General features: G+C 60.0%; 1 protein-coding gene across 4 annotated transcripts in view; it reads left to right on the forward strand.

The window, feature by feature from the left end:
• Window positions 1-13519, forward strand: part of PRDM16 (PR/SET domain 16) — a 295888-nt gene that overhangs the window by 250096 nt on the left and 32273 nt on the right. For all 4 annotated transcript variants that reach the window (XM_059376792.1, XM_059376790.1, XM_059376791.1 and 1 more), the window contains exons 4-5: window positions 1699-1833; window positions 11496-11598. In XM_059376792.1, the coding sequence (XP_059232775.1) occupies window positions 1699-1833; window positions 11496-11598 (238 nt within the window). The remainder of the gene's footprint in view (window positions 1-1698; window positions 1834-11495; window positions 11599-13519) is intronic.

Below are 13519 nucleotides of genomic sequence, written 5' to 3' on the forward strand. Positions count from 1 at the left end.
ACAGGGGCCTCTCCCATGTGGGCCTGCGCTCCTCCCCTGCTGGCCAGCCCGTGGTGGCCTCCTGATGCCCCCCGTGCCCCCCGGGTGCCCCGAGGGTCTGGACACAGGCAGCAGAGGGCAGGGGGCTGGACAGACAGCTTCTCTGTGCCTCGCTGTCCCTCCACCCCTGCCTGTCCGTCTCTCACCTCCCACCCTGGCTAGGACTCCTGGCCCCTCTCCCCTCTCTCAGAATTAGAGGGGCTTTTTCCCATCTGGGAAAAGCCCCCCAGAGAGGAGAATCACAGACCTGAGGCTCCCGGGTTTATCCCTTCCGAGTCAGCCTCCGGGGACTCCAACAAAGCTGGGCCCAAGTCTGTCAGCCCTGACACTTGTCGGGCATGGGAGGGGGGCACAGATGGCTGCGTTGGCTCCAGGAGGGGTTTCCAGGAGCCCTGCGCTGTGTGTGCGCAGTCAGGGCACAGGCAGTTTCTGTGCCTCCCGCAGCAATACCCTTGCCCCCAAAACTGTGCTTCCTTGTCCCTGGGAGGCCAGGCACAACCCTTGGCCATCCTGTGGACATTTGGGGAGCAGCTGTACTGTTGCAAAACATCCTGAGTTGCTGGTCAGAAGCAGCCACTCCGGGCCTTGGGGGGACAGCTTCTTGCCCTTCCTGGGTCCCTATCATTCAGAGCAGGGGCTCGGGACGCACTCCAGGGACCAGAGGCCACGGTGCCTGGAATCAGTCTCCTTGGTCTTTGCTGGGACAGGTCACTACCTGCCCTTCCTGAATGTATCGGGTCATTCTGACGCCCTGCTCACCCAGACACCCGTTCCTCTTAGGCTTCAGCCCCTCCCTCTGACCCTCTAAGAGCTGGGGCTGGACCTCCCAGGAAGTTGGCCCAAGAGGCTGCTGGCCCCCAGGCTCTGGATTCAGATCCTGGGGCAGGGACGGAACGGAGCAGGGGTGGGGATGGGAGGGGCCTCTGCTGCCGTTTCACCTCAGGCTCCCGAGGTCCAGGGGCGCCCCTCCCTCCGCCGGGAATGGCAAATGACGCGCTCAGAGATGTGCACCCTGAGACGCACGTTCAGAGCCCCGTGGCACCGAAAAAGTCACCGAGCCCGTTGTGGGTGCACCGGCTTCGGAGGGTGGGCCAGAGGCCAGGTCCCAGGTGTCACATGGAAACTTCCCGCCTTTAAGAATACGGAATGCTTTTCTTACGTTCGGGGTGACGTGAGTCCTGGTGGGGAAATGCACACGTGCACACGCACACTCACACCGGCTCAGACGCAGCCACACACCCCAGCAACACCTCTACCTTCTAGAATGTTTTCCTGCAGCCGGGCGCCCCAGTGCCCCTCAACAGAGGGCTCTGTTCTCAAATGCGGCGGCCTCTGCTTTCTCACATGTGGGACGGCTGGGGCTTCCTGCAACCCCGGGGACCTCCGTCGTGGCCGGGCCAGGGCGGCCGGCTGCTCGGTGAGCAAAAGGGCCAGCCTCCCGCCCCTCGACTGGGCTCTCAGAGGCTCCTGGGACGGGCAGCTGGGTGGGATGAGGACCTCACCATCGCCGGGGGTTCTGCCGAGACCCAGAGGCTGGAACGCCTTCCTCCGAGGCCCGAGCAGCTGGTCCTTCATTGGGCAAACGCGCATCGTGCAAACTCTCGTGCACAGGATACCTCTGACGCTCCCTGGTTCTCTACCCACCCCCCTCCCCGGCAGATCTCCGAAGACCTGAGCACGGAGAAGCTGTGCACGGACGCGGGGCAGGCGGGCTCCGGCAGCTGGCTCAAGTACATCCGGGTGGCGTGTTCCTGCGACGACCAGAATCTCACCATGTGCCAGATCAACGAGCAGGTGGGTGCGGGCCGTTCGTGTGGGCCTCGAAGTGGCCCTGGGTGAGGGGCTCGGCCCCCAGATCGACGAGAGGGACCCGCGAGCGAAGGGCTGGCGCCACCTCTGCCGGGACTCCTGCCCGGCCCTGTCCCGTGGCGGGGTAGCGATTTGTCAGAGGGCCAGGCAGCTGGCTGGGGCTCGAGAACCCAAAGACGGTGGTTTCCATGATGGAAAGCCGTGGGAGCGGCAGGTCCTGAAACCACAGGGGTCCCTGTCCCTGCTGTGCTGCCCCAGGAGGGAAGCACAGAGCCCGGCCCATCCACTTACGTGCCGTCATCTCCAGGGCTCGGTCTGGCCAGGCTCCCTCCAAAAGGGTCAGCACTGCCCTCCGGGAGCGGACGGCCGTCCCTATGGCGTCCGGGCCAGGCTGCGGAGGGAACCAGACTTGTTTGGGCAAAAAATCCTGGCCTCGCTCACAGCCACCTGAGCCTTCCTGAGCTCAGTGGCCCTGACTTCAGCCCCTGGCCCCTTCAGCACCAAGGGACACCTGACTTCTGTCACCAACCCTCCGGAGGCCTAGGACCTCGCTCAGCGTGCTGGGTCCATGCTAGCCATGGTCCGTGCCGCCCTTGGACCACAACTGCTCGTGGTGGCCCTCTAGGCCCGTGAGCGGTACAGGCCAGAAGATGCCAGGCAGAGTTTCTTTTGACCAGGAAGGCCACGCATCCCCAGTGCTGGGAGCTCTCAGTTTATGACTTTAATTACAAATCTGAAAGTGGCCCCTGGAGCCTCCACGCTCCAGAGCCAGACCCCTCAGGCACATTTCTGCTGATCTCCCAGAGCGCCGGGCTCCTCGCGACGCTGGGGGGCCCAGCCCCTCCCATCAGAGCCGTTGGCTTTTGCCTATAATATCTTGGGGTTACACATGAGATTTCATCTGCAAAAGGGATTCCGCTGCTTTCAAAGATGTTTTCAGAGACCACATAACAAAGGGCACATTCTCCCATCGCCTGTGCAAACCATTAAAAGCAGTTCGAGGCTCTTGACTTCAGAGAAACAGTTTTGCATGAAGAAACAGAGAGCAACACCAGGGAGGTCCCTAGGACCCCCGTGAGCTGCCCCCCAGCTCTCCCTCTTCTGCTCAGGCTCCTTCTCGGCCCCGGGGCTCAGCCTGGATTGAGCCGTTCCTTGCTGGGCACGAGCGGGTCCTTGCTTCACAAGCTGGTGAAGTTAGAACGCGCCCCTGCACCTGGGATGATGCAGTTTGTACGTAGAACCCAGCGTTTGGAAAATCACAAAAGCATATTGTGGAAATTAAAGCAAAAGAAGATCCACAAAAAACCAGACCTTAAAAAAAACAGCAACACTTTTCCTTCCTCCAAATGAAGGTGCAGTGTAAGTGGCGGAGAATCGGAGGTAGGCACGTGGAGAGATGCGCTTTCCAACGCCCCTTCCTTTGTGGACCGCGGTGTCCTTGGCCGTGTGTCCGGAATCCGGGGGGCAGCAGAAGGAGCCCCGCGGGGCCAGGCCCAGGAGGGCATTTCTGGGACGTGCAGAATAGAGTGATGGAAGTCTGTGTTCTTTATTTACGAAAGACATTTGTTCGAGTGTTTGAACCAAACTTAAGTAGCAAAGTAGGTACCTTTTTGTGGCCAAGTTCTGGAAAAGCCAGCAGGTGTGGGAGCTTCTCAACGAGGGGCCTGTCCTCAAACATCTTTCTTTGTCTTGGTATTAATATTTCGGGGGAGTGTGTGCGTCCATTCCACGCGGCGGAATGAACAGCTTTGCAGCAACGTCTTTCCTTCTCTTTCCACCAGGGGACAGAACCCTTTCTGCTGGGCAGGAGTGATGGTCCTTAACTCTTACTGGTTCCCTTAAACCCACTTTGGTACCCCCCCGCCCCGCCTCGTGCTTACCTTTCCCAAGGATCAGGCTTAGGGGCCGAAACACTCCTGGCTCTTTTACTCGACCCACTATGACACCGAAATTCCTTCAGGCCCCTCCCCACCTGCTGGGTGTTTCTCTCCGACATGGCCTTGGGGGATTAACCACCCCCATTTCAGCTTGCAAGCTCCGAGGGAACTTGGGGTGTCCATTTAAGCATATACCACACTGTCATGACCCAGAGCGTTGACATTGCTCTACCTGGGACATCTCAGATCCCCAGCCTCTGAGGGAGTGTGGAGCCCCCACCCTTGGAGCGCCTCCGAGGACCAGGCGGTTGCTCCCGGTGTTACTGAGCAACAGGGTGCCCGCCAGCGTCCCTCCCGAGGAGGTGCACCTGCACGCTTCACCAGCCGTGGGGAGGGGCCTTCAGGTCACACAGGGAAGCAAGAGCAGGGGGAGGCAGGACCCCGGATGGGCACCAGGTCGGGAGGTGCTCAGAAGGCTGTCAGCTGCCCCGATTTTCATCTCAAAGTCTTACCTTTGCACTTCAGTTATCAGAGGAAAATGAGCAAATTGTGGGGCATATTTTCCTTTGTAAAATAATCCTAATGATTTCAGACTCTAACAGTGTAAGGAACCGCACTTCGATCCAACCGCACAGGCCTTGGTAATCATTGCTTGAATAAAGCGAATTTCAGGAAATGCCTCTTTTTTAAAAAAATCATTTATTTATGTTGAGAGAGAGCGCGCGCGAGAGCAGGGAAAGGGGCAGAGGGACAGGGAGAGAGAGAATCCCAAGTGAGCTCCAGGCTGAGCACAGAGCCCGACGCAGGGCTGGAGCCCCCGACTGGGCGATCGTGACCAGAGCTGAAATCAAGAGTCGGACATTCCACCGACTGAGCCACCCAGGTGCTCCTCAAAATGTCTCTTTGAAAGGGATCTAATGGACTGCTTTTAATTACAGAACGAGCTTTTCAACAGTCTCCCGGAGGCTGACTAGCTCTCTCGGTGGGATGGCCACGTGGCCGCTGCGGAAAGTGTCTCCGTTCCCATCCTGACTGTTGGAAACACGGGTCGCTACAAAGCGGACTAAAAATGTCCCTGAAATATTAATAATAAAACAAAGATTTTTTGGAGACAGGCTTCTCTTTGAGAAGGAAACATTACGCGATATGAATGGGATTTCTCAGATGTCTATAATCCCAAGGGTTTCTACCAGGATTTCCTGCATTACGGACACCCCGTGCCGCGCACACAGGCAAACGCACGGACGCGAACAACCCTCCTTTCTCTGTCTCCATCTCGCACACGCACACCCGCCCCGACGGCACAGACACGGAAGGGACAGCGTCCAGCCTGAAAATCGAAGACCCACGACGCAGGGTGGGGTTTGCCAGTCGGTCTTCAGAAGCTCAAGTCACATGACCTCGGCCCTGGTTTTGAGAGGATGAAGGAGACGGGTCAGGAGTGGGTCTCGGGGTCCTGAAGAAAAAAAGTCTCTGGAGTCGCGGCTCCCAGAAGAAATGATCTGGTGGCTGAGGAGGAGGCAGCTCTGGACCGGACACGTGTCCTCTCGAGGGAGCCATGCATCTCCTCCGTGGACTGTGGCACCCATAGCCGTGAGCCTGACCCTGCCTCCAGCTTCTCATTTATGCCCCGAGACTCCCCCCCAGGCACCCCGGGGCTCTGAGAGGTCCCAGCCCCAGGGGCCTCCAGGACGGGTGACCCGCCAGTCGCTCTGCTCTGTCCTCTCTGCGGCTCCGGGCTGGGGAGCCCCATGAGCAGAGGCCACGCCAGGCCGTGAACTTCCTCCCGGACTCGGCCGCATCAACTCAACAGGGACTTGTGGCTTGCTACCCACACGGAGCCCACAGGGAGGTGGCCGGGCCACTGGGAACAGAGCGTCCGCAGCAGACAGCCAGACGGACGGAGCTTTTCTCCGGGACTTTTGGGGGTGGTCAGATCACAGCCGAAGATGCTGGGGTGCTTTGATTTGCCTTTCCCACTCAGCATCACCGGAAGGCAAAGGAAAGCCCACGGGCCCCTCAGTTCACTCTGGGTGGCGTGAGCCCGTCTCCGGCCCGGGCGACCTCACCTCCCTCTCCCCTGCCGCCCACCAGCTCCTGCTTTTCCTCTTGGAAAATCTGAGACGCTCAGATCACCCCTGGGTGGTTCTTTCTCCCGCAATTATGAGCAAACAAATTCGTTTGAAATGTTTCAGGAGACGGACAGGCTCTGTCCCTGGATCGGTGTCCATGTTCAGAAGGAAAACAAGAGCTTGGGAGTCAGGCGCGCGCAGGCCTGACCCCCGCGTGGCTCTCTCCTGCTCCGCCTCACCCCTCCAGGGCAAGGATGCCGGCGCCCGACCTCACACGGCCAGCGGGGCTGAGGACGGCGTGCTATGGTGCTGGGGTCACAAACAGACGTCGGGGAGCATGACTCGGGGGCTCCAGACCCCCCGGCACACTGAGAAGAGGCTGCGAGGCCCCCACCGCACCCCCAGGTCCGGCTGGGTGGCGGGGGATCCCCAACACCACCGTCACGTTCCCCCCCCGGGCAGAGACCCGGGCTCAGCCTGCGGCCGGGGCTCCCCAAAGTGGAAGCAGACGGGCGTGTTAAAGAAAGGCATTTCGTTGCCGATGAGCCGACCGATAAGCACGCAGCCGTGTGCGTGCGCGCCCGCGCTCGCTCGCTCTAATGAAAACCCGGTGCTCCCGGCCCAGCGCGCGGCCCAGGCTGCTTCTCTTTCGCTTTCGCTACCCTCCCTCCACGCGGACCCCTCGGCCTGTCGCCCGTCGCCTGGCACGGCCTGTGAACGATCCGCGGGGGCTGGAACTCACAGGATGGCGTCCGGCGCCCAGTTCCTTCTCCCTCTGCTCTCAACCCCCACCATTTTCTAAATTAAACATTGTAGCTCGCAAACAATTAGATACAATTTCCCCTTTTGAAACGGGAAGGGCAGGGGATTCATTGTAGCGTTTCTTGGCGGGTTTACAGAAGACTTAAGGTATATATCAAATGCCTTGGAGTCCGAAAGCTGCTGAATTCAGAGCAAACCGATCCTCTCTCTTCGGCAAAGAATAAGATGCAGATTCAAGCGCGCCCTGGAGCTCCCAGCGGCGCTCTCGCGTCCGGATTCATGGAAGGGGATATGTTATCAAGAGATGCCCCTCCGGAGGTCGAAGACCGTCTCTCTCTAGCTGCAGCCAGGAGTGTCTGTGTAGACACGGTTGCACTCTCCAGGTCCAAACACACCGCAAAGAAATGTGCCGGATTTTTCCCCACGTGTGTGTGGCTGGGAAGGTGACGGGGCAGAGCAGCGAGACACAATTGCTTCAGCCCCGCAGGGGCAGACAGGAGCGTGGCAAGTGTCTTCTCTGTCGCCCAGAGGAAGAGACTGTCTGCACGTCCCTGCTCAGGTCTCCGTGGTTCTGTAAACTCCAAATGCTCGAGCCGTCAGGCAGCCCCCGGGCCCGGTGTCCAAGACTTTCCCAGGCACAGACGGCCCACAGTTTGGGGACTGCAAGTCGTGAAGACACATGTAGCATCTGTAGGTCCTGGAAGCGATGAGACAGCACAGGAGCCCCCCCCACTGGCTCCCCAGGGGTCTAGAGAGACAAAGATGCCCAAAGACAAGCATCCTCCCTCCGGACGTGCCACAGGCAGCCAGGCCACTCTGATTCCCCTCTCTGGGCGCCTGTCTCTCACAAAGAGACCCTCAAGTAGCACCCCAGAGGCCCCCACGACTCCAGCCCCATTCCCAAGTCCAGGGCGGACTGAGAAACACAAGATTTTGCACATGTGACCGAAACCCTCCCCGAACGTTTCCCTTGACCACCTCTGTGTTCCTACAAAACGCGTCTGCTCCGGGGCGGTGGGGGGGTGGGGGGGAGTGTGGCCGGGCCCCCACCTCCTCGTGGCACCCGGGGCAGTTTGGGTGGATTTCCTCACAATTTAACGTGTAAGATTCTAAGATGGACCAGGAATGAAAATTGTGGAACGTAAACCCTCATATTCACAGCACCTATCCCTGGGAGTTCGTTTGATAGTTAAAAAACAAACTCGAGAAAGTGGCCAAAACGGAGAGCCATTTTTTTTAAATTTGAAATATTTTATCTCAGAGAATGTTGTTCAGGGGCCAGTGATGGTTTCCACGGAAGGGCCGGTACCCGAGCACAGCTTGGGTGAAATCCAACCTTTCTCAGGCCATTTCGCCACCCGGTGTAGAACATGGCCGTTCGTTTGTCCCCGAGCTCTGGGAGCCGAGTCCCTGCGTAGGGAGAGGGACAGAGGGGGAGAGAGCACAGCTGTCGCTCAGAGGACCAGGGTTTGGTGTGGATCCGCGGTCCTCGTGGAGAGCGCAAGAGGCTGAAACAAGGGCCTGACTTCAGACCCCTCTGCTTGGCTTCGTTCCTCTGAAAGCTCTGTACGGGCAGACGTGCATGGGCTCCCGCGAACGCCCGTGAGCTGCTGCGGCTTCCCTCGCTCTCAGATCGTGAACCCGGTGGGGAGGGGGGAGGCTCCAGCGAGGCCTGCCCCGCCACATGCCAGGAGCCTGGAGACAGGGTTTTGGGGGGCCTGGGCGCTGCAGCTGCTGGGGGGTGGGGGGCACATGTCCTCCTCGGTGCTGTCACCTCCAGGGACCTGGCTCCTATCGCCGTGGCTGCCGGCCTGGCATCAGGGTGGGGAGGGGCTCTGTTTCCTGGAGGAACCGACCCTCAACCCCACCCCATGGAAACGGGAGCCCTCGGCCCCTCCGTGACGCCCACCCGCCCTCAGGTCTGAACCCGACCCGCTGCCGGGCGTACAGTGGAGGGGACCTTAGCAGCCCACGTCCAGAACTTTGAAGGGGCCTCAGGAATCATGTTATAGTCTCGGCTCTGTCCACGCGCTGTTTGCAACACCCCAGAGGCCGGGAGCCGCCCAGACCTCTCTCCCACCGCAGCTGGCCTTTGTCCCAGGAAGTCGGCAAAGCCCGCGGACCTGGAACTGTGACTTTCTCCACGGGTCTGGCTGATAAGGCCTTTGTGCCTGCGGAAACCGACAGTGAGAACCCCCGGCTTTTGTGCGCACCCCAGTCACCCTCATACCTCCATGTCCCCGGCGGAGGCAGCACCCGCGGAGTTCGAGGAAAGTTCGCGCCGATTCCTGTCCACCTCCGGCCCCCCTTCCAGGTGGAGGCAGGTTGGGGACACCCCCGCCCCCCACCCGGCCCAGCCCTGCAGTTAGCACTAATAGCAACTAATTGCATCTGCTGCTCAAAGTCCAGGCAGCCACGGCTGAGGGCCACTGCCTTCGTGTCCTACTCTCCAGCCCCACCAGGTGCCCAGAGGACCATCCAGGGCTGGGGACAAGGTGCCGACTGTGCCTGGGACTGCTCCCCACGGCCAAGAGCTCTAGACCCTCCCTGGGCTCCGAGGCTCCTGCTGGGGCTGTGCCGGCGGAGGGAGCGTGGGTCCCGGGGAGGCCGGGCAGCCTGGGAGTGCGGCTGGGGGCTGCAGAGGGGTCCTGGCAAGGTGGGGCAGCCCTGGACGCTGGGAGGGTGTGGGGGCGGGGACCTCGGCCGGGGCCTGGAGGACGTAGGGGATTCCAGGAGGTCCAGCTCCGAGGTGGGGGGGCATCCCAGGAGAGCCAGCGGCACTGGGAGAGGGGGGTGAGGAGGGAGGGGGTCTCAGGAGGCAGGGTGGCCCTCCGAGGGGGTCGGACAGGGAGGCGGAGAGGGGAGGCGGGCCACACTTAGCCCCCGCGAGCCCAGAGTAGGAGCCTAGCAGCCGCCGGAGGGAGGTCAAAGGGAGGACGTGGCCCCAGGAGCCCTTCGCACGGAGCGGGAGCGGGACACCAGGTCAGAGCGGGGCCTCGGGGAGGGACCTGGCGGGGGGCGGGCCCACACTGCCCTCTAACGGGCCCCAGGGGAAGCTGGTCCGTGGACCCTCCTCTGTCCCCAGCCAGTCCCTGTCTTTGTGCCCCGCCGGTGCGATGGCCGGCAGATGGGAGCACGCTGTGCCGGCGGAACGGCCCACCCTGTCGGGGCCGCCCTGGCGTTGCTGGAGTGCGCGTGCCACAGACCTTGGACCCCGTTTTGAAATGCAGTAGCTTGAGTGTGATTTTTTTGAAAGTTATTTGGTCACTGTCATTCTTTAGATAAAAGGACACAGAACTGGGGTCACAACAATGGGCTTAATTACAAAAGTGAGTAAGGCCCAGAGTCTAGTCTCCGTTTTACAGTCTCGTCACGATTCCGTGTTGCAGCTGAGAGCAGCAGCCGAAGGAAATTAGTGCAGGGAGAGGAAGTTTGCCCGCCGTATCGTTACCGCTGTCTGGGTGCTCTCGGAGCGCGTCCCGGCGCGCTGGGGACCCAGGAGGGCTCTGCGTGCCCTCTCGGGAGCACCTGCTGTTGTCCCGGGGCGAGTCAGGACCAGTGGTTTGAGCGGGAGCCCACACGGACGTGGCCTGTGGAGGGGGAAAGGGGTCCGGTGAGGGAGGAGGAAGCTCAGATGCCTCCCGGGGCCTGGGGGTCAGAGGAGAGGCAGGAGCAGTGTACGGCCCACGTGGCCCGCTCAGTCTCTGGGTGTCCGCGCCACATCCCGCAGCTGCTGGGTGGTCTGGCCTGATCCCTCACCCCCCGGCCCTCCAGCAAGAGGGCAGTGCTGGAGGGCCTCTCGGGGGATCAGTCTGGAGAAGCTGGGACCCCTGTGTTTCCCAAGGCAGGTGCAATCACCTTGGTCTTTCTCTGGCCTCCGGGTCAGTCCTGCAGCCAGCCTCCGGGCTCCCAGAAGCACTTTAACCCCTGTTATCTGGATAGAGACCCGGGTGGTAGGCAGTTTGACATTTCTGGACTTGAGATGCAAGATCCCTGGTGTCAGCCCCACTCGTGAGAAGAGCTGGGACCTGTCCCCTGCCCAGGACCTGTATCACTGCTCTCCAGAGAGGGTAGGGGGTCCCCAAGAGGAAAGACCCCAGTCCTCTCCCACAGCCCAGGCCAATAGAACCTGATTCCTGGGTGCCGTCCCAAATGGGCCTGCCCTGGTGCCCTTCTGAGCCGTGGGGTTTTCCAGATCTTGACCACAGCTCCAGGGCAGACGGCCCCTTTTCCAGACTTGTGTGGGCAAGCCACAGGGCTCCTTGGAGCGTTGACGTTAGATATTCCAGACTCACCTCCCCTCGACCTGAGTCTGCTTCTCCAGGCCGCGGCATCTGCCCTGACCCCCTGCACCCTCCCAGTTCTCAGTGCATGCCCGCCTAGCCTGGGATGGCTGCTGGGCACAGAGCTTGCTGCAGGCACATGCGCCCCTCTGCCTCCCCTTGGAAACGGTGTCCACACTCGTGGGAGAGTCCCAGCCTGCTGCCCTGGCCCGCGGGGCCTCTGTCTGCACACATGGCCATGTTCAAAACATGCAGATTCACTCTCGACCCCCCCAGCAGCAACGCGGGTCTGGCCTACACACTGGGACGAGGACCTGAGAACCACGCCAGGCCCTGCTCCTGGTTGGCAAGAGCCGCCCTCCCTGGTGTTCCCGCTGGGACGTGCCCCGCCTGGGAACTTCCAGGCGGCTTCTCACTGGCTTCAACCCCTTCACCAACACCCAACAACCGCATGAAACAAACTCCAAGGGATGTGGTCCTTCTGAGTATTTCTGCAAAGTTCCGGAGGGGAACCTTGGAGCAGGAGTTAGTAGGCAGGTCAAGGGGCCAGCCGGCCGGGCCCTGCGAGGAGCAGCGTGGCCTGCCTGTGCCCGGCGTGGCTCCCTGGGCAAGGACAGCCACGCTTACCCCTTCTCTCTGCCTTTCCGTCCTAGATTTATTATAAAGTCATCAAGGACATTGAGCCTGGGGAGGAGCTGCTCGTGCACGTGAAGGAAGGCGCATACTCCCTGGGGACGGTGCCCTCCAGTCTGGATGGTAAGCCCCCCGCCCGGCAGGAGCTCGAGGCCTCCCGTTGCATCACACCGCGTGACGGGGGCTGCCCTCCTGGGCTCCTGCCCCGGGCCCCCCTCCCAAGCTCTCAGCCAAAGCATCGTTCTCTCCCGTCTTTGGGTTACACGGGCCACATGCCGCATTCCAGACGGCACTCCGGACAGCACGCGTGAGTGGGTGTCGTGTGGCACCGTATCTTTGTGGTGGTAGACTCCCGGGGGATTTTTTTTTTTATCTCTATTATTATTATCAGCCCCAGTACTTAAAAAAAACAAGAACAAACAAAAACACACAACATTTTATGACTTGGAAACCGTCACCCTCCAGAGCCCTGGGAGGCATTTGGGGCTCACTGAGGAGAGGGTGATGACGGCGCGTGTGTGTCGAAAGCTGTGCCTGGGTGCGCTTAACAGCAAAAAGTCTAAGAGAAACGTTAAGGGAAAACTGATTTTGTGAGAGGCAACCCGGGGGGCTCCGGGGGTCCCACAGGGGCAGGGGTGATGGCTGAGTTCTTCCCACGGACCCTGCCCGTCGCTCCTGACTCGTCGGTCCGTGCTCATCGGGGGCGCCCTTGCCCCCTCCCTCAACCTCGCCCTAGTGCATCTCAGAGGACGTTCGAAAAATTCCTGCTGCCAAGAGGCTAGGATTTCTGAAATGCAGAAATTATTTTCCTTCATCCACATCGTGGAGCAATGTACCATTCACCTTGGGGTTCTGGAACCACTTCTCAGTCCATTCGAGGAACGCTGTGTTGGCAGCAGAGCACTGCCCGTCAGCTCCCTGTGTGCCGCCGCCGGCACACGGTGTCTTTTCTTGGAACAAGACCCCACAAGTGAACAGAGAAGCAGCCTCCGCTCCTGGCGGGGGCTGGTGACTCCGTTCACGCTGGAGCAGGGGGAGGCCGGTTTCCCCTTCCTGCCTCTCTTTCCCTCCCGTCCGAAGGCACAGCAGCGTAATGACTAACGCCACTGACCACAAGTTCCTCTAATACTACCACACGAGGGAGTGGCGCTGGCTGGGGCTAGAGCCGATGCAGAGATCTCTGCCTTAATTCACCCTTTCGATCCCCAAGCGTGGCCCAGCACTGAGGGTCCTCGCTCCACGCAGCCCATGTCTCTAAGCTCCCGCTCCAGAGGCCACGGAGCCGGGTCCTGTCTGTACGCGCCTCTGAAGTTTGGTTCCAATTAGGCCGTGGAGAAAAGAAAAATAAATGGCCGAGGTCTGGGTCGTGAGGGGATAGTCTCATTTTCCTTAAAATAATTGTTGGAAAGACCTGTAGAGCTCAGGTAGCACAGGAGGACGTAGAAAGATAAACCCACTTACCTCAGGGGAGCGCCCGGCGAGATCTCGTTTGTGTAATGAAACTTCTTTCTTCCAAAAGGTTTTCAAAAAACCTTGATTGCTATCCACCACCACCAACCGCCCCTCTCCCCCCAACCCCGGCTCCCGATCTCAAATAAGCTGGGTCCACATTTCCCTAATAATTCATCAAACATTTGCAGGCTAATTGCTTTCCACACACAATAGTCCAGAATCAAATGTCTGACTTTTCATACTCTCTGCTGCGGCGGTCACCCCCTTGCCCCCCAACTGCCGCCCCCTCCCTAGCTAAACTCGGAATCGCACAGAAAGAAAATGCAAAAATGTTCCTCACTAAGATAATTATCATAAAAAATCTTTTATCCCGGCCCCAGCTAAATGCGGAGGCCCCTTATCACGGCAGGAACTTGGAGTGGGCCCTCCAGCGCTTTTGAGGCTCAGTCTGGCAGATTAGCATGTAGATGCCACATAATTGTGTCCCCCTCGGCTCTCTGAAGCCATTAGGCACTGACTTATTTTTCTGTTACATTCCTGCTCAGCCATGAGAAGTTGCTGATCGAACAGAGAGACCACCAGGCGCACACCT

Source organism: Mustela nigripes, chromosome 14 (assembly GCF_022355385.1).
Source record: "Mustela nigripes isolate SB6536 chromosome 14, MUSNIG.SB6536, whole genome shotgun sequence".
NCBI lineage: Eukaryota > Metazoa > Chordata > Mammalia > Carnivora > Mustelidae > Mustela > Mustela nigripes.